The following is a 19,702-nucleotide window of genomic DNA, read 5'->3' as shown; positions in this document are numbered from 1 at the left end:
GTTAATTAGTTTATTTATTTTTAATGTAGATTTAATTTTATTAAAAAATTATTTTTATAATTATTTTAAATTAAAATACCACATGTCGTTATTTAATTCGCCACTTTGCCACATCATCATCGTGTGTATTACATGCAGTTCATATTTTTTGCCACGTCAGCAAATTGGGCTCAATTGAAACCATTTGTGAAGGAGTAAAGGGTTCAATATGTACCTGACTTAATTGAGGTGCCTATACGGGAAAAGTGAAATAGTTCAGGGGCCCTATATATGTATTCCGTCTTCATAAAACTAGTGTTATTTTTTATAATTTAATACATAGATATGTTACTTTGTGCATTTTGACTATTATTGTTATCATAAAGATTTGAGTAGTTTAATTCAAAGTTACAAAATATTTCTATTGAATGATGATAGTTTTTTTTTACTATATTCAAAATTGTCAAAAAGAAAATAAAATTATAAAATTAACAATTAAAATTTTTTGAGGCCGTGCGATTTTGGGGCCTAAAGCAAAAGCTTCACTAGTCTCACCCTTGAGCCACCCCTGCATGCCTCAGGCTCACCTCTCCGTGAACTCGTTGACAAGGATAGTTACCCATTACAAGCAGACAAAACCACCACCACAACAACAACATACCCAGTGTATTCCCACATAACATAGTGGAGACTGGGGAGGGTAAAATGTACGCAGTCCATACCACTACCTCCGAAGAAGTAGAGAGGCTGTTTCCGATAGACCCCCAGCTCAGAACAAAAGACAAATTACAAGCAGACAGCTGAGTGATATTATCAATCTACAGCTCTGCAAAAAACACTAAAGATGTAGCTTTGGTGCTCCAATGCATTGTCAAGTTTCGATTGCATATTTAGCTTTCAAGTAGGCATCAACTCTAGTTTTTCAGAGGCAGACATCATCTGCTTCTCTTGCTCCAAATCATAGATTTTGTCTGTCATACCTTCTTTTCTATACGCCTCAATCATAATGGAGTAAGTTGTGTCGTCTGGTTGGCATCGCTTCTCTTTCATTCGCTTGAAAACTCTTTCCATCTCAATCAAGTCATCGGCCTTTGCACAAGCATAAATAACAGAACTGAAAAAGGAAGTGTTTTCAGGGATCTCCAACTTCCCAGCTAATCGGACAGCGTTGATCACCTTAGGGAAAAGGCCAGCATTTGCATATCCTCTAATGAGACAGCAAAAAGTCTTGGTGTCAGCTTTCACACCTTCAGCGCGCATTTGATCAAATGTGTACTCCATATGCTTTGCATCACCTATATCTGAAAACGCTTCAATGACGTTGTTGTAAGTTGATGTTGTCCATGGAAATGAAAGTTTACGCATGTATTCCATCACCGATGACATCTTATCGTACATCCTTTTCTTCCCATAAGCATTAATAAGGATATTAAACGTTCGTGTCTCTGGCTCAATACCAAAACTACAAAATTTTTCGTACCATCTCTCCATTGTTTCAATCTGCCCCTTGTTAGCAAATAAGCTCAGAATAGTATTCATTGTCCAGATATCAGGTTTGCTGTCTGGCTTCTCCAGCATTCCCGAAAGCACTTTCTCCATCTCTTCATATTTCCCTGCCCTCCCGTAACCACTCAAGATTATATTTTGAGTGACAGTGTTAGGAACGATGGAACGTTCAGCCATTTGTTCATAAAGCAAGTCAACCAGGTCAAACCGGGATGCATCCACACAAGCCTTAATTAATATGCTGTATGTGTAAACATTTGGCTGACAATAAGGGAGCTCGATCATCCGGTGAAGAATAGTAAATGCTTTGTCAAGTATGTTGCTTCTACAGTACGCACCGACCAAAGCTGTATAGAATTCTGTAGTGGGTTCCAATCCCTCTTCAATCATTGCATCAAAGAGTTGTTGTGCTTTCCCTGGCTGACCGCATCTCCCAAGAAGTACAAGAAGCTTCATGTATGTACTTTCTTTCGATTGATAAAAGGGTTGTTCCTTCAGCATTTCGAATACCTAAAGGCAAATATGCATTGTATCAGCGAAACCATATGTTTAGAAGTGGGAAGAAAAAAGAAGTGAGTTAGAGACATACAACTGGCAAACACAACGCAATAAACGCACCACGGAGTTACTTATGCAAGAGAAATATTTGAATGCAAGCCCAGAAAACAATGAGATGCAGTAAGATTAACAAAGAAAGGAAAAAAGGAAACGGGTATCCTTCCATTTACGTTTGTGATTTTAGGGAATACAGAGTCTGAGGAGAACTTACGTTCACAAAATGCAAGGTGAACGATTTGATTTTTCAGAAAAGTGATACTCCATGTTCAGGTTTCAATTTATGCTTTTGACGGTGAAAAGTATTCAAACTAAGAGCCTTAAGGTACTCGGGGTGGTTCTGACTGAAGTGAATCCTCCAGCTTTGGACAGTATTGTCCAGAATGCATCTCATATGCACGGATAAGTTATTAGTAATAAGAACAAAGATGCATTAGTCTTCCCCATAAAAAATGGTTGTGAATTTCATTGTGAAAGAGGAGTGAAGGACACAGACGTTAATGGAATAACTGGATTTCCTGCGGAGAGTGGGGGCTTAGAGAAGTCTTTCCTTGGCTAAGTTACGGCAGCAGGCTGCCGATTGAATTTGTAGTATTATACAAGGGGGAATGGCTGGAAGATAGATGTCACCGTCATGAAGCGAGATATAGCTCCAATAAGCAATGTAGGCTGGGTAACATGATCAAATGAATGACAGAATCGGAAGAAATCCTCTCTGTCAAATCCTCATATAAGAGCATGGAAACAGCTGATAACAGCTGCAACACATGGAAACAAACTCGAGCTTTAAGTAATCGTTTGAATTCGGTGTGCCAATCAGCTAGGCCTCAATCCCAAAGAGGAGGGTTAGCTATACGAATCCACCATATCTACTCGGCTCTATTCAGGATCATCTCATTTCAATACCAGTAAATAATTTGCCGACGAAGTAAAATTAAGAAATCTCTAAAACTAAAGGATCTCTATACCTCAAACTTACCTCCACGCTGACATACAAGTCTCTAACTAGACTAAGAAGACTCCTCCTACCAAGAACCAAACTAAGTATAAGTGTAACAACAACGTATTATTCACCTTGATGGATCCTCTACTTCCTTTATTTTTTTCTCGAGCTAAGGATGTGTTGAGTAAAAAGGAAAATGTTAATGTTTTCTTGGAAAATTTCTTATTTATTTGTTTTCTGATATTTGCTAAGTAATCTAGGAAAACACTATGGGGGTGGGGTGGGGTGGAGCGGGGAGTGACAATGAGCTTGGAATGCAATAGAGAAAATATTTTTCAAAACATTTTGACCGACAAAATGTGGGAAATTGGACCTCCATACCAAACGCAACCCAAGTCTACATTGAACTTGATTTCAGATCTACCTCATTCCATTTAGTATCGTCAATCATCATAGTGTTGCACCTATGAACTGATTTCTCAATCAAAAGGACAATTTAAGAAAAGAACCTTTACGAGAAATTGAATGACCCTTATTTCAACAAACACTGTTGGTTTTTTAAAAAAAAGATGGGGCAGCGAAAAGGGGTTAAAATGACTCTCTTTGGATTGAAATGACTTTCAAGCTTTCAATGGCTTTCCAATAATTTTATTAACCATAAGAGGGCTTTAAATAGCCAACTTGAAACAACAAATCTGCATAATTTCAAATTCAAAAACCTAAAATTTCTCAACAACTAAAACAACCCAACCTTAAATTTAAAATTCAAACTTATCTTAATTCTAAACAACTTATTAACTAAAATTTACTGCAGTAACTAAATCAATTTTCAACAAACACAGAAATCCACACAGCCAATTACTTTCAACGAGGTGGCACGAGGATACCAATAGGTTAGAGCAAAAGGGGTTTTGAGGAATCGAGTGGTAATCCCACAAGTGGGGTCTAGGGAGTGTAGAATGTACTGAGTACACACACCTTACCCCTACCTCACAGAGATAGATAGGTTGTTTCCGATGGACCCTTAGCTTAAATAAAACCTAACAAAACAGTTTGGGAAAAGGGGATAGAGATACGGGTACAATAACAAGAAGAAAATAATGCAAAATGGAATGCTACACAACTAATAGGAGAACGAACAGTAACAACAACAAAATAATGCAATAATCAACAACAACAACAACAAACCCAGTGTATTCCCACATAGTGAGGTCTGGGGAGGGTAAGATGTACGCAGTCCATACCACTACCTCCGGAGAAGTAGCAAGGTTGTTTCCAATAGACCCCCGGCTCAAGATAAGATAAGTCATCAAAAACGTACACAAAGCATGGAACAATATGACATGACATAAATACGCCACCTATAAGGAGTAGTAAACAAAGAATAGTAAGCAATAGTAAAAAATAATGCAATAATCAGAGAACGAAAAACACCAGTGAGTAGCCGTAACCAAAGGTCAAAGAAACTACAAGAATAGTGCTAACACCATTTTGTAAGAAGAAAGGTCCAGGAATGACCACCAAGCCTATCCCACAGGAAAGCGAGAGAACACTCAACTACCAACTAACCTTCTACCCTAATCCGCGACCTTCAACCTCTCATATCTAAAGCATACCCTCATTAAGATCAAGATGTGCCATGTACTATATAATTACTTCCCCACAAAAGCAAGAAATGAAAAGTGTTTTAGTTTGCACCTATGAACTGATTTCAGCTAATCTCATTTCTCAAACAAAAAGATATTTTAAAAAAAACAAAAACAATAAAAGAACAACCTTTACAAGAAATTGAGTAGCCCTTCAACTAACGCAGAAATCCACAGACCCATTTGCTTTCAAAGTGGTAGCCAGGGGATAACAGGGATATAGGAGTAAAAGGGGTTTGGGGAAATTGAGCGATACACACAAAAATACAAAAACAGCAGCAACATATGCAATGTAATCCCACAAATGGGGTCCTAGAGAGGCTGTTACCGATAGACCCCCAGCTCAAAGTGTGAAGAAGTCATGACAAAATACTAGCTTTCCTAAAAAAAAAAGGAACTCAAAATCGATGCTCAATAAGTGGTACACACAAAAACAAACAAGAATATCAAGAGGCAACAAAATCAAAATCAAGAAAGGAAATGGGATTTTAGCAAGAACAATTACTAGTATGGGACAATGCACCTCTATCTACTATCTACTAGTATAGACGTAATCCTACGGTCCTACCAACTAACCTTCTGCACTAATCTGTATCCTCCACACACTCCTATCTAATGTCATGTCCTCAATAAGATACGTCAAAAGCAAAATCAAGAAATGAAAAGGGGTGTTAGCAAGAAAAAACCTGACGAGCTTGAACCCATTCTTTTCTATCAATATGATCAGGAAGTGCTTCAGTAACAGTATTAACCCAAGCTTTAGCATTACTTTTTCTATCCAACTTTTTCTTAATATTCTTTATAGGTGTCCTCTTCTTACTCTTATCTTGTTCAGTAAATCCTGGATATTCACCTTCTTTCCAATGCTTTTTCTTCTTTGGAAATGCTACTGAAGAATTAATGAAGGTACAAGAAACAAACACATAGTAACAAAAACAACATATAGTTGCAGAATAGTAATACAACAAAATAATACTATAATCAAACTATACGAAACAACATATAGTAACAGAAATCGAAATACAAGAAACTACAAGAATAATACTAAAACTACTAGCATGGACAACAAGACAATGCACTCCTACCTCCTACCAGTATAGACGCACACCTAACTACTAACCTACGACAACTAATTTGGACAACAAGACAATACACTCCTACCTCCTACCAATATGGACGCACACCTAACTACTAACCTACGACTACTAATATGGACAACAAGACAATGCGCTCCTACCTCCTACTAGTATGGACCACACCTACCTAATAACGTACGACTACTAATTTGGACAACAAGACAATGCACTCCTACCTCCTACCAATATGGATGCACACCTACCTACTAACCTACGACTACTAATATGGACAACAAGACAATGCACTCCTACTAGTACGGACGCACGCCTACCTACTAACCTACGACTACTAACATGGACAACAAGACAATGCACTCCTAACTCCTACTAGTACGGACGCACGCCTACCTACTAACCTACGACTACTAACATGGACAACAAGACAGTGCACTCCTAACACTTACTAGTATGGATGCACACCTACCTACTAACCTACGTCTACTAATTTGGACAACAAGACAATGCACTACTACCTCCTACTAGTATGGACACATTCCTACCTATTAACCTTCTATCCTAATCCGTGTCCTTACTAAGCTGAAACTAACAGGGTTGTAGCAAAAACAAACAAGAACATCAAAAACCAACAAAATCAAGAATCCATAAATGAAAAGGGGTGTTAGAAACAACCAACCTGAAGTGCCTGAACCCATTCTTTTCTATCAATATGATCAGAAAGTGCTTCAGTAACAGTATTAACCCAAGCTTTAGCATTACTTTTTCTATCCAATTTCTTCTTAATATTCTTTATAGGTGTCCTCTTCTTACTCTTATCTTGTTCAGTCAATCCTGGATATTCACCTTCTTTCCAATGCTTTTTCTTCTTCGGAAATGCCACTGAAGAAGAAGAATGACAACAAGTCACGGCGGCGCGTGGCTGCCGGAAACTGAATAGACGGCGCGTGGCTGCCGGAAGTAGAGGAGAGAGGAAGATTGAAGATGGAGAAGATAAAGAAATGGAATTGGTTGCCATTTTGGAAACGAAAAAAAAATTGAAAATTTTGTTTTTAGAATGAATATATAGTGACAAGTAAATTATAAGGTATTGTAAATAAGATTTATTCATTTTTTATTTATTTAGTTTTTAATTTGGTCTCGAAAATCTTTTTATATTACAATTGAAATCCGAGACTTCTGAGTGAGGGAGTGACATATATTTCTATTTGAAAAGAAAAAGATATATGGAGAAATAGAGAGGTTCATTCTAATAAATCCAGATTCTACTTAAAATAAAGAATATCCACGTAGTTTGAAAAAAAGGGAATATAACGAAATAAAGTGAATTAAAAAGTATTATGATATATAAAGGAACGAATAGTATGAAAAGAAACTAATGCAATACTCGAAGCATAAAGCAATTACGACAATAATGTTAATACCATTACCACCGATAGAAAAGAAGGTTCAAGTACAATCACTAAGTGTGTTCCACGGAAAAGTGAGAGAACGTTCAACTACCAACTAATTTTGCATCCTAATCTACGACCTACAACTCTCTTATTTAAGGTAATGTCCTCGATAAGCTCACGATGGTCATGAGTTCTCTAATTACATCCTCACAATACTTCTTTACTGTGTCTCTACCACTGCTTTATAAATAGACTAATACGATCTATTTCTATTTCTAAAGGGTAAAATAGTCTCGTGGATCCTTGTACTTGTCCTGATTTGTAAAGTAGACATTCTACTTACCTTTTTTGTCATTTGGACCCTTTAATCTATTTAAAACGATTTTTTTGAACCCTTTTTGCATACGTGGCATTAACTTAATGATTTGGCAAAACGCGTATAAAACATGCACGTTTCAGCGTGTGAAGCCAATTATTTTGATCAATTTCTTTTAGATTATTGAATTTTTTTAAAAAATTATTGATGGGAGGGGGAGGGGGGTTAACAATTTTTCTTTTTAAAAATATTATATATATATATATTAAATATTTAATTTTTCTATGCATCATTGAAAAATGACATGACATGTCACGTGTCAGCGAGTGTGTTACACTCATATTAGCTGGTTGAAAAAAGATTTAAAATATTATGTTTTAATGGGTAAAGCGTTTAAAATATTTTAGTTCGACGAGTTAAAAAATTCAGATGACAAAAGTGTAAGTAGAAGTGTCTACTTTACAAATTAGAACAAGTATAAAAATCCACCAGACCATTTTGCCTTTCTAAAAATTTGGTTAATATCTCAAATATCTAAAACAAGATATTTTTCTAAACAAAAATAAATACTTTTTGACTTATTAGGTTCTCAATAAAAAAGACATACTAGTATAAAATAATGGAAAGTGTTATTCCATTCCATATAGTAGAGAAAAATGTGTAGAAACACTTCACATCATGTGTGTCAATGCAAGTGCGTGTATAGAAAGAACAAGTCAAAAGGCCAAAAGGGCCAAACAGCTGTTCTTTCATCCACACTCTTTTTTCATTCTATTATTCTTTTCGTTCAGTTTTACTTCGTTCAGTTTTACTTGACGCGTTTCGCTTTTTGAGAATTAAGCTACATAAACTTTAACTAATGTTTTGAAATATATTTTTCATCTTGAAAGAAAGTCGTAGAGTAACTGGTGAAGTTATTGTCATGTGATCGAAAGGTTACGAATTCAAGCCTTGAAAATCTTTATAGTCGGACGCTTCTCCAAACTTTGAACATAGTGCGTGTACCGGACTGACCTTTTTATTTTTTTTCATCTTATTATTTAGTATAAGAAAACCTGCAATACTTATCCTCCCTCTATTTCAATTTGATTGTCCTGTTTTAACTTAGCACGAAATTTGAAAAAATAAAAAGACATGTAAATCTTATATTTATCAAAATGTTCTTTAATCTTGAAGTCTTGAACGTTTAACGTGAAAAGTTGAAAATTAGAGAAAAGGGCAAAGAGCATCCTGGTGAACTGAAACTTTCGCTATGCGTGAAATCTGAAAAAAAGGACCGGATCACAAAGATTGGTTGTAAACGACACCCTTATCATACGTTTCTACAAGAGATCAATCGACGCTCTTATCATACATTTCTACAAAAGGTTGATTTAAAAATAAAGAGATGTCAATAAAAAGAAGACATTATTTTTAAACGAACTAAGAAAATTACTACAAATAAAATTGACACAAGGAAATTAGTAGTAATATTTATACAGTTATTAAATATCTAAATTTTAAATTTAATATAATTCAATAAAGGGACCATGAAGTAACCGTTAAAGTTGCTTCATATGACCAGAAGGTCGCGGATTCAATTGATGAAAATAACTTCTTGCAGAAATGTAATATGAACCTGCGTACAATAGACCCTTATAGTTCGATACTTTTCCAAATTCTATACTGTACATAACAGTTTATACGTTAATTTACTAAATTGAAATAAATATTTTTTTTTTTAATAAGTAAACTAAAAGACTGTCTGAAACTTTGACAAGTAAACTGAGCTGAATGACTATTTATGACTAATAAATCCTCCCAAAATAATAGTAATTTTTCTCTTTGGGTATTGATTTGGATTTTTTGATTATTCTCTCTGGCAGTTCACAGATCAAAAATCCCATACACACACTTTCAAGAAAGTTACATCGACTGCAAAATCTTGTAAGAACTTTCTATTTTAAGAAACCCCCTTTTGTACTTTTTTGGAAATCTGAGATTGTTATGTGTTATGCTGATTTTGTGCTATTTTGTGTTAATATTAATCTTGGGGTTCTTGTAATTTTTCATTTTTGTGGAAAAAAGAGCAACCCCAGTTAAGGAGATTGTATCTTTTTTCAGTTACCAGTTTCAAGAAAAGAAAAAGATTGTTCTTTTGTTTGTTTGTTTGTTTGTTTTTTCAAGATTATTTGTACTTTTGCTGGTGGGAGGTGTCAGGTTTCCTGTGGATTCAGTCGAGGTGCGCGAAAGCTGGCTCAGACACCACGGTATCCCAGTAAAAGGATTATTTGCACTGTGTGTGTTGTTGTTGTTTTGACTATGTGGATATTATAATGTTTCTTGTTTTTGCTAAATGTCACTCTTTTGTGATTTCCCTCTGTCAGTTTGATGTCATTGGATTGTATTGTAGCTTTGTTGTGGATCAATAAGAATCTGGAAATGATTTTTTTTTTTGTCCTTTGTTGTTGTTGTTATACTGCTGATTAATGGGACTGTTTCCTTGTTTATTTACACTTTGTAAGTTGCAACTGTTTTGAGTAGTCGTATTCTTAAGAATATGCTTTGTTCTGGATCATCCGCACTTTGTCGGAATACACTGGGTGTGTTGTTCTTGTTGCTTTGTTCTGGATCATATTGGCAACAGGCACTCTGTCTCTGCGAGGTAGAGTTAAGGTCTGTGTACACACTACCCTCCGCAGACCCCAGTTGTGGGATTACATTGGGTATGTTGTTGTTGTTGTTGCTTTGTTCTGATCAATATGAGTCTGGATATGATTGGTTTTTGTTTCTTTGTTGTTGTTATACTGCTGACTAATGGGGCTGCTTCCTTGTTTTTGAGAGACTTTTTATAATTCTTTAACTGTTTTTGAGTCTTCGTATTTTCTGGAATTTTTGTTGAAAGAACTATGAGCTGCATCAGCTGTTGTGAGGATGATGCAACCCCAGTTTAAAAGTGTTATAAACGGATAGAAATAAGCAATAACACAAGCAAAAGAAAAACAAGAAGAACACATAGATTTATGTGGAAACCCCTAACGGGAAAAACCACGGGCAGAGGCACAGAAAATTCACTATGAAGGAGAGGAATACAAGGTGGAGACAATAGTCTCAATTACGTGTATATAAAACTACCTGAAACAGCCCACTAAACGCACTTATATAATACATGCATACAAATAAATCCTAAGCCCAAAAACATACAGTGCCCGATCCCTCCACTACCACCAGTCCACCACAGACCCCCACAAAAAATCACAAACATGGGTCGCACCGCAAACTTTTCAGGGCCGGATCAACAAAATTTGGGTCACAAACTCTAACAAAAAACTTGCATCTTTTTTTTTTTTTCCAAGATTTTTTCGACTATGTAAATATTATAATGTTTGTGAGTTTGATGTCATCAGCTTGTACTGCAGCTTTGTTCTGAATCGATTAGATTATGGAAATGATTGTTTTTGGTTTCTTTGTTATTGTTATATTGCTGAATCATGGGGTTGTTTCCTTGTTCTGAGACACATTTTATAATTTTAAAACTTCTTGCGTTGTTGTATTTTCTAGAATTTGTTGAAAGAACTATGAGCTGCTTCAGTTGTTGTGAGGATGATGATATGAACAGAGCTTCTGATAACGGGCCATTCATGGCACACAATTCAGCAGGTTAGTTTCCTCCTTGTACCGGGTATTATTTCGGTTCTCGTTTTCTTTTTCTTGGGAATGGATCCAAATAGAGCTGAATGGGTATAGGCGATTGATATGGCTAATTGACTTGTTTGTGGTTGAGGCATAGTAGTAATTGTTGTTTTGTTAGTTTTGGGTAAGGGAAAGCTTAGAGAAGTGGAATTTGATTTCAAGACTACTAGGCTTATGGTGAATACTTGAGCATTCCGGATGGATTTTGTTGTTGAAATGGGAAAAAATTCTTGAAACTCCTAACTTGGGTATCAGTAAATCGGAAGCTCAAAAACTTATCATGCTTGTATTTTATGTTTGGCATAATAAATAAATAGACACTCAAACATGGTTATCATCTGGCAAGTAAACACTTCATCTTTGAGAATGCACGTCAAGACATGACACCTCAACTGACAACTAAACACTCCAACTTGTCTCCAATGTGTCTCATGGACACCCGACGCTGACGTGACACATCAATTATGGAGGTTTCTAGACTATAGAATCTAGATTATCATTTTGTAAGTTGGAGTGTTCAACTTTCACAGTGGAGATGAGTTGAGGTGTCTAGATGTGCACTCTCAATGTTGGAGTGCTTAGCCAAGTTTGAGCATCTGTTTATTTGTTATACCTTGATGTCTTCGTGGCCAGCTCCAGTTGTAGCCTTGAAAAATGATAAATGATTAAGTGAAAGTTCACGTCTTTCGTTGATTGCTTTTGGTTTAACCTATCATTTTAGACCATTTTCTTCATGTAATGTCATGGAACGTTTGTTTATTCATTAATTTGTGATTTCAATCCTACTTTTTTATAGGCAACAATGGAGGTCTGCATGCCACAGAAAGTGCACAAAAAGAGCCACAGACTGTGAATATCCAGCCCATTGCTGTTCCTTCCATCGCTGTTGATGAGTTAAAGGACATCACTGACAACTTTGGTTCGAAAGCTTTGATTGGCGAGGGATCATATGGAAGGGTATACCATGGTGTCCTGAAAAGTGGACGTGCTGCAGCCATTAAAAAATTAGACTCTAGTAAGCAGCCTGATCGAGAGTTTTTAGCACAGGTTAGCTCCGCCCTATTATCGTTCAACTGACTGTTATATTGCACATAACCTTTATTACCTTGCTGCATGTAATTGCAGGTCTCAATGGTCTCAAGACTAAAGGATGAAAATGTGGTTGAATTGCTCGGCTATTGTGTGGATGGCGGTTTTCGTGTGCTGGCCTATGAGTATGCCCCGAATGGATCTCTTCATGACATTCTTCACGGTATGAGAACTATGCTATGGTCCCAACTGGAACCAAGTCTTAATCCTATCCTTCTCATTAGTACTAAACCTGTAGAGTGATCCATAATTCTTTGTGCATTTGGTTCCTCCAGCCATGATGAGTCAAATTTTAGCAAATCTAAAGAACTCGTCTCCGTAGCTTGTGTTCGGAAATTATTGTTATTCAATCCAACTATGTCAAAGTACATTTCAGGCTCCACTTTAAGAACTTCACTAATGCACTATGCAGTAAATGGCCCCTTAACTAATGGTCAGCACATGCTTCATCCCAAATTCTGAAGTTCCTCTCTAACGCATTCTTTGGCATGAAAAATGCCATAACTAAGCATAAGTCTCCGCCTATTTCATACGACCTTTCTTATTAAACAAAAAAAAAAGAGAACAAACCCAGTATATTCCCACATAGTGGGGTCTGGGGAGGGTAGAATGTACGCAGTACCTCCGAAGAAGTAGAGAGGTTGTTTCCGATAGACCCCCGACTCAAGACACAGGAGCGTAGACATACGTACGACCTTTCTTATTAAGAACCGATGAAATTCTTTTTCTTCTTTTCACTTTTTTGCTGTATATAATTCTCTCTGGAAATTATTCTCCATCTCAATCCCATTTAACATGGTTTGAGTAAACACTCAAAATTCAGAAATTTAGTCAGATTTGGTAACCTATTGATGGTAATATTAAAAAAGTACTTTGAAGTTGTTAGAAAGTTGATTTAAGTGGAAAAGTACGTCTAATGCTTTCAATTGGTAAATCAGATCGATCAAAGTCCGAGAGTTGTATAAAATGCTATGACTTGTAGGTTTGTGTACATTCGGGGCCTCACAGAATGGAAAGTATACGCTAAATTTGGATTAAACTATACAAGTTACCTAAAGCTAGAATTTTAGAATATTGCACCGCAAGATATTTATTCCGGTGATATTGCACACAGAAAATCCCATAAGGGCTTTTGATCCCTGATTTCATTTCTAGCCCATGTCATTACTGTTATGCAAAGGGAAAATTTATTCATTTATTAACATGTGTGTCCATTAAACATTTAGTGTATATGCGCCAGGATTTTATTTAGGTCCTTGTTCATTTCATCTGTATTTCGCTATTTTCTGGTATGATTATGGATGTCTATTTTCTTCTGTATGTATGGCCAATTTGACAGAAGAGAATTGGAACTTACGGTTGATGTTCATTTTCTCTGGGCATGGCTAATCATGCTTCTTTTACAACCTCTTTTAATAACTCTTGATGGTGGTAGTCTCAGCAAGTAAATGTGCCACGTGTATCACGGCTACTGCTAAAATACCGTCATGGGCGCCTATTTATGAGGATGGGCAAAGATTACGGCAAACTTAGAGTGCTAGGACTGAGAATTATATTTTTGGCTGCTATGTTCAGTTTTTCTGTAACATATTTTGTTATTTGCTGCAAAATGCATAATATTTCAGTTTGTGACTGCAGGAAGAAAAGGTGTGAAAGGTGCACAGCCAGGACCAGTATTATCATGGGTTCAACGAGTTAAAATTGCAGTTGGGGCTGCAAAAGGACTGGAATACTTGCATGAAAAAGCGCAGCCTCATATCATTCATCGTGATATTAAGTCTAGCAACATTTTACTCTTTGATGATGATGTTGCTAAGATAGCAGATTTTGATTTATCAAATCAGGCCCCTGATATGGCAGCACGTCTTCATTCCACGCGTGTTCTTGGGACCTTTGGTTATCATGCACCAGAGTGAGTACAAATAAGCAACATGCTTTGTTAACATATTATTAGTTGATCTTCACCATGCCTAATCTAATATTCAACTGAAAGTAATGTTAGGCGTTTAGCTCATATTTCCGAAGTCAGACCCAAGTATAGTTCACTTTTCTGTTGATGACCGACCCCACCATCACTTTTGAATTGCAGATATGCAATGACTGGTCAGTTGAGTTCAAAGAGTGATGTTTATAGCTTTGGCGTTGTGCTCCTGGAACTACTTACTGGCCGTAAACCTGTTGATCATACATTGCCACGTGGGCAACAGAGTCTTGTAACTTGGGTATAGCCTTCTAGATTCTCATATACTTTATCTAATACGCCATTATTGGGCAATTCTTTTGATTTGTAATCGATGTTATTATACACTCTTGTAAACAGGCAACCCCAAGACTTAGTGAAGATAAAGTGAAGCAGTGTGTTGATGCTAGATTAAATACAGATTACCCTCCAAAGGCAATCGCAAAGGTACGTGGACCCAAAACGAAAATTTTTCTTTCCTGATGAAATTAGATTCCATTTTCTCTTATCTGCCTTGAAAACAGATGGCTGCAGTTGCTGCCTTGTGCGTACAATATGAAGCTGACTTCCGGCCAAACATGAGCATTGTAGTAAAGGCTCTTCAGCCTCTGTTGCCTCGGCCTGTACCAAGTTAAACATCAAGCTTGTGAATTTTCTCTGTACCCCAGCCTTTACGTTATGAAATGAGACAAAAATGAGATTGACATTGGTACGAGTCAGGAGGATCGTGATACTGATGGTCGGTCACCTGGACAACTACTGCACAACAATGTCGCCAGTGTCCCCCTTTTTTATCTTTCTGTCGATTGAATGCCAATTAAATATTGTATATTCGCTGTAATGGAAATGACTTTACATATTAATTTTCATGGATTTGTATTGAGATTTTGAAATTCCACCAAGCCACTAGGCTGTAAAAGTTGTAGTTTGGCTTTGGCCTTTCCATCAGCAAGGTTCTTATTGCTGAATTAAGTCACAACTATTTTTCAGATTGATTCAATATGTACTATAGTTTGTTCCTATGTGTTCCTTCTTCAACTGCATTTTAGTTTCTTGAGAAGCCAATTATAGTCTATCTGTGCTGAGATTATACTTATCGTGCAACTTGCAACGATGTTTGGTATGAAAAATCGATGAAAAAGGGATGGATGGTCTCCTTACATGGACTTGTGCAATCCTCCTTTCACGAGCAAGCTTTTGGGGTTGAGTTATTAATTGTTTTACCGTGGTATAAAAGTCGGGCCCCTAGATCAAATTACTCATGCACAAGATATCCAGCCTGGGGCCCGGGAGTGGATCTGGATGGAAATCGACAAGCGGCCCTTCGGGGATTGTGGAGCGGATGTGTGTGGTTTGGTGGAGCCGCCTGGGCCGTTTTGGTGATTAAACGGGCAAAACGGAGGAACGGGCCATTTTTGACCGTTTTCGGTGAGTTTTAGCCCACAATTCGGTGGGTGGGCCTTGGGCGCAGCTGTGGATTTGGGCTAAAATAGACGGGCGATCCCTCAGGGATCTGTGGAGCGGATGTGTGTGGTTCGGCAGGGCCGCTTGGGCATTTTGGTGGTCAAACGAACGAAACGGGGCAAATTGGCCATTTTTCAGTGGGTGTTAGCCCACGGTTCAATGGGTGGCCTTGGGGCTCGGTAGTGGATCTGGGCTGAAATCAACAAACGGCTCCCCGAGAGGCTGTGGAGCGGATGTGTGGGGTCCAGCGGGGCCATCTAGGCCATCTTGGTGGTCAAACGGGGCAAATGGGCCATTTTTGGTGGGAGTTAAGCCCACTGTTCAGTGGGTGGACCGAGGACCCGACAGTGGATCTAGGCGAAAATCGACGGGCGGCCCCCCGTAGACGGGGGAGCAGATGTGTGTGGTCCAGTGGGGCTGCCCGAGCCATTTTGATGGTCAAACGGGTGAAACGGGGCGAACGGTTTTCTTCATACAATATCATCAAGTGCTAAAGTTATTACAGCCCAAGAAAATAGAACAAAAGCTAATGGTTTTCTTCATACAATATCACAAAATGAAACTTTACATCCCTGTTGCTTAAAGGGCATGTAAACTATCTATACATACCATTTCTGTAGATAAAACATAGTCAAAATGAAGAAGTTATATATACTAACTCAATGACTCTGACTTTCATACACACAAAAATGATTCTCTCAAACACTTACTAGTAAAATATGTATATATATATGTGTATATATGGCTCCTTTATGTGTCACTCCAATCATTTCAGCTCATTGCAACTTTCAGATTCATCAATCTGGAGATAGCCCCTATGCTTTTGTAGTTTAAATCTTATGCATTTGTTCGGTGATCGCTTCTAGCTTTCGTCATCAAAATTGGCCTATCGCTGCTATCCGTGTTAGACTTCCGATTATGTGATTTTGTTAGTTCTGCACCTGCCTGATTCTTTCTCCGTCTTCGTCCCTAGAAGATCAACAAGGTAAGAGATTAAGATCTGGATGATTATTACATAACTTTCTAACCGAAGATCTTTGGTTAGTATATCACCTCTCGTGGTATCGGATATTCTTCAGATTCGAGCATTCTAACAACTTGACTCATTGTTGGCCTCTTATCAGAATCTGGATCAAGACATCTTAAAGTCGTCAATAGAGCTCGTTTAAGGGCGGCTGTGGAAGGCCTTGTCTCGATTGTTGGATCAACTACTTCTTCTGCGCGTTTGCTGCCAACCATCATCTTGAGCCAGTCAACAAGATTCACCTGTACAACAAACAAGAGGCATATCAGCAGAACAGCTACTATGTGGGAAGTCGAGATTTGTTCAAAAGAAAGCACTTTTATCAATGATGAAGTTCAACAAAATTGGAATCTCGTGCGTCTAAGGACGGCTTAATGGTCGATGAAGTTGATAAAAAACATGGGAGATCAATGTCCAAATCCCAAGAGATGAAAAAACTAGGTGATGTCTTCCCATCTGCGTAAGCATTGACAGACACTTGGTACCTTAGCTGGAGGAAGCTAGCAGGTATGGTGGACTAGTCGAGGTGCGTGCAAGCAGTGGCAGAATCGGAGCAGGGTGACCATAATCTAGCTTTCATACTCCTTTACAGTATAATAACATTGGAAGAGCATACCTCAGGAGCAGGACGACCGTAATCCACGGGATCTCTTCCAGTGATGGCTTCCAGAAGCACAACACCGAAGCTGTACACATCGCTCTTTTCATTCAGGAGACCACTATTTGCATACTCGGGGGCGACATATCTGTTGTGAGGAATAGGCAAAACATAGAGAGGAATTCAGTGATGACTAAAAAGGGGTACGTGACTAACCACTGATACCTTCAAGGCGTAGAAAAAGAGAATAAGCTTAATCCAAGATAGCTCTATAAATGTACTTACCCAAAGGTGCCCATAACTCTGGTCGTAATGTGACTCTTCCCTGCACCAAGCAACTTGGCCAGGCCAAAATCAGAAATTTTCGCGTTGAAGTCATCATCGATCAATATGTTGCTTGACTTGATGTCACGATGCACCACCTTGGGCTCAATTGCCTCATGTAAATACGCAAGACTACAAGTGTAAAAAACATTTATAAGAGAACTAAAGAATAGTATGAGATAGTGCATGCAAAGTTGAAAATAAGAGAAAACTCACGCTTTAGCAGTGCCCAGGAGAATCTTCATCCGGGCTTCCCATGTAAGGTAACCGTGATGTTGCATAGCTCCATGTAGCCACTGCTCTAAATTCCCATTGTTTACGCACTCATAAACCAGTAACCTAAAACAAGGATCACCATACAAAGTGATGTCTGAAGTAAGTTCTGAAGCCGTAAAAATCAGTTCTTTATCTATGGTACAGCTGACAATACTAAAAAATTATCTCCACTTATTGACACAAGCTTAAAATGAAGGGGAGCCTTGGAGTAACTGGTAAAGTTGCTGTCATGTGACCAGGAGGTCACGGGTTCATGCCTTGGAAACAGCCTCTGGCAGAAATGCAAAGTAAGGCTGCGTACGATACACCCTTGTGGTGGGGCCCTACCCCGGACACCGCGCATAGCGGTAGCTTTAGTGCACCGGCTGCCCTTTTTTATTGACACAAGCTAAAATATGTCCGTAAGCAACGACAAGAGAAGTGTAGTAGAAGCCATTCTCCTTTCAAATTTGTACTAAGAAAGTAAGCCTAACTAGCAAATGTCGAATCTCGCATATTTGCCAAAATAAAAGAATATAAGCCAACATCAGCAGCCAGACACGATGGTGGAACATCATATTTCCTTTTCGTTATCACATGAAAAACTCATCCTTTCCTTTTAGTTTCCGAAACTGGGAGATGACGGTTGAATCTCAAGTTTCAACAAAAAAAGTACAGCTACACTGTTAGATAGTAAGTTATTGCTTCCTATACGATGTAATGCAGAGAGATAAACGAGATTAAAAAATGTGTACCTGTGGGTTCCTTCAATACAGTAGCCCAAAAGTCTAACCAAATTTTTATGTCGGACATGACCGATGGCCTCAACTTCCACTTGAAATTCTTTCTCTGCTTGTCCTCTACAAATGTAAGACCCGATATGTCAAACAATTTCTATTGATGCAAGTGAGGAGACTAACTATTGATGGAATAATATAATCTTATCGGAACTTACAAATTGTTCAATAGCTTTTTAACAGCAACTTCAGTTCCGTTAATCAGCTTTCCCCGGTAAACAATGCCATAACCACCCTCTCCAATGACATTATCCTTAGAGAACTTGTTCGTTGCAGTTTCAAGGTCCCTCAGAGTAAACCAATGGCCCCAACCAAGGTGAGAGAATTCAGGCAAACCAGAGAGAGGAGATGGGACATTATTTTGATGTACTGTTCCGGTAACTCCCTTGTCCCCCGACTCAAATGTTCCGTCTTTGTCTAAATAGGTAAACGAGTCTGATTGACTGTTAACGTCAAAATCTTTCATCTTTTCAATATTTGAATGTGCCAAAAGCTTATCCGAATCTTTCTCACAGTATGTATCCTGAAATGCGAGGGGATTCCTATAGTGGCTCCCGTAGTTGCTTGCTGAATTTTGATCAACTCTTATTTCTTTGCACACCGAAGGAATTTTGCTTATCGGTAGTGTATCATGAGACTTTCTTGATTTCTTATGCGAAAAACAATACGACAGCAGCAAAAGAATTACCACAATAAATAGTCCAACAAATATGGCTAATAAAACCCACACCTTGAGATGAAATATATGGGTTTTCTTGGACAGTTGGAAATTAAGGTCGGACGCCATCTTAGTGAAACCTGCAAAATTGAAGATATGAAAATCAAAAAAACAAAAACGAGAGGAGGGAAATAGAGATCGGTCAATCAACTATGTCTCAATCCAGAATTAGTCGAGATCATAGATGTATCCTCTGTATCTATTCCAGTATATAGAGGATTCACCATAGTCAGGATTATTTTTACACCGACAACAATAAGCCACATCGGGTTTGGAACTGGCATTTTGCAAGCACAGGCAGGCAGAGTTATGAGCGGAAAAAAAAAGACATGACACTAATTCCATTTCGGAAGCAGAAAGAATATTATAAC

At 37.9% G+C, this 19,702-nt stretch overlaps 3 protein-coding genes across 3 annotated transcripts in view; 1 reads left to right on the top strand and 2 right to left on the bottom strand.

Annotated features, from left to right (window-relative positions):
* Nucleotides 1-439: 439 nt before the first annotated feature.
* Nucleotides 440-7,140, bottom strand: LOC107851617 (pentatricopeptide repeat-containing protein At3g06430, chloroplastic). The gene is made up of 2 exons (XM_016696699.2): nt 6,400-7,140; nt 440-1,995 (listed from the first exon to the last, which is right to left on the bottom strand). The coding sequence occupies exons 1-2, from the start codon at nt 6,829-6,831 to the stop codon at nt 877-879; spliced, it is 1,551 nt and encodes a 516-aa protein (XP_016552185.2). The 5' UTR covers nt 6,832-7,140; the 3' UTR covers nt 440-876.
* A 2,110-nt stretch (nt 7,141-9,250) lies between these two features.
* On the top strand, nt 9,251-15,172 carry LOC107850947 (pto-interacting protein 1). The gene is given in 8 exon segments (NM_001324680.1): nt 9,251-9,356; nt 10,971-11,069; nt 11,899-12,149; nt 12,228-12,354; nt 13,830-14,103; nt 14,281-14,413; nt 14,512-14,598; nt 14,676-15,172. Coding segments are annotated over 7 exon segments (1,065 nt in total). The 5' UTR covers nt 9,251-9,356; nt 10,971-10,987; the 3' UTR covers nt 14,787-15,172.
* An 890-nt stretch (nt 15,173-16,062) lies between these two features.
* Nucleotides 16,063-19,702, bottom strand: part of LOC107851162 (probable receptor-like protein kinase At5g18500) — a 7,515-nt gene continuing 3,875 nt past the window's right edge. Inside the window, exons 2-8 of the mRNA XM_016696088.2 lie at nt 18,772-19,411; nt 18,572-18,676; nt 17,778-17,900; nt 17,523-17,693; nt 17,256-17,385; nt 16,669-16,881; nt 16,063-16,584 (exon numbers count right to left, since the gene is read on the bottom strand). Of these exons, the coding sequence (XP_016551574.1) occupies nt 16,453-16,584; nt 16,669-16,881; nt 17,256-17,385; nt 17,523-17,693; nt 17,778-17,900; nt 18,572-18,676; nt 18,772-19,400 (1,503 nt within the window). The 5' untranslated portion in view covers nt 19,401-19,411 and the 3' untranslated portion in view covers nt 16,063-16,452. The remainder of the gene's footprint in view (nt 16,585-16,668; nt 16,882-17,255; nt 17,386-17,522; nt 17,694-17,777; nt 17,901-18,571; nt 18,677-18,771; nt 19,412-19,702) is intronic.

This window comes from Capsicum annuum, chromosome 12 (genome assembly GCF_002878395.1).
Source record: "Capsicum annuum cultivar UCD-10X-F1 chromosome 12, UCD10Xv1.1, whole genome shotgun sequence".
NCBI lineage: Eukaryota > Viridiplantae > Streptophyta > Magnoliopsida > Solanales > Solanaceae > Capsicum > Capsicum annuum.
This window is presented reverse-complemented; position numbering and strand designations above follow the sequence as displayed.

What these genes read in the sequence shown, in the direction of transcription:
- LOC107851617 (XM_016696699.2), bottom strand. Translation starts at nt 6,831, where the DNA reads ATGAATAAATCTTATTTACAATACCTTATAATTTACTTGTCACTATAT. An exon ending in AATGGGTTCAGGCACTTCAG is followed by an intron (nt 1,996 to 6,399) that starts GTTGGTTGTTTC and finishes ATTTGCCTTTAG; the next exon opens with GTATTCGAAATGCTGAAGGA.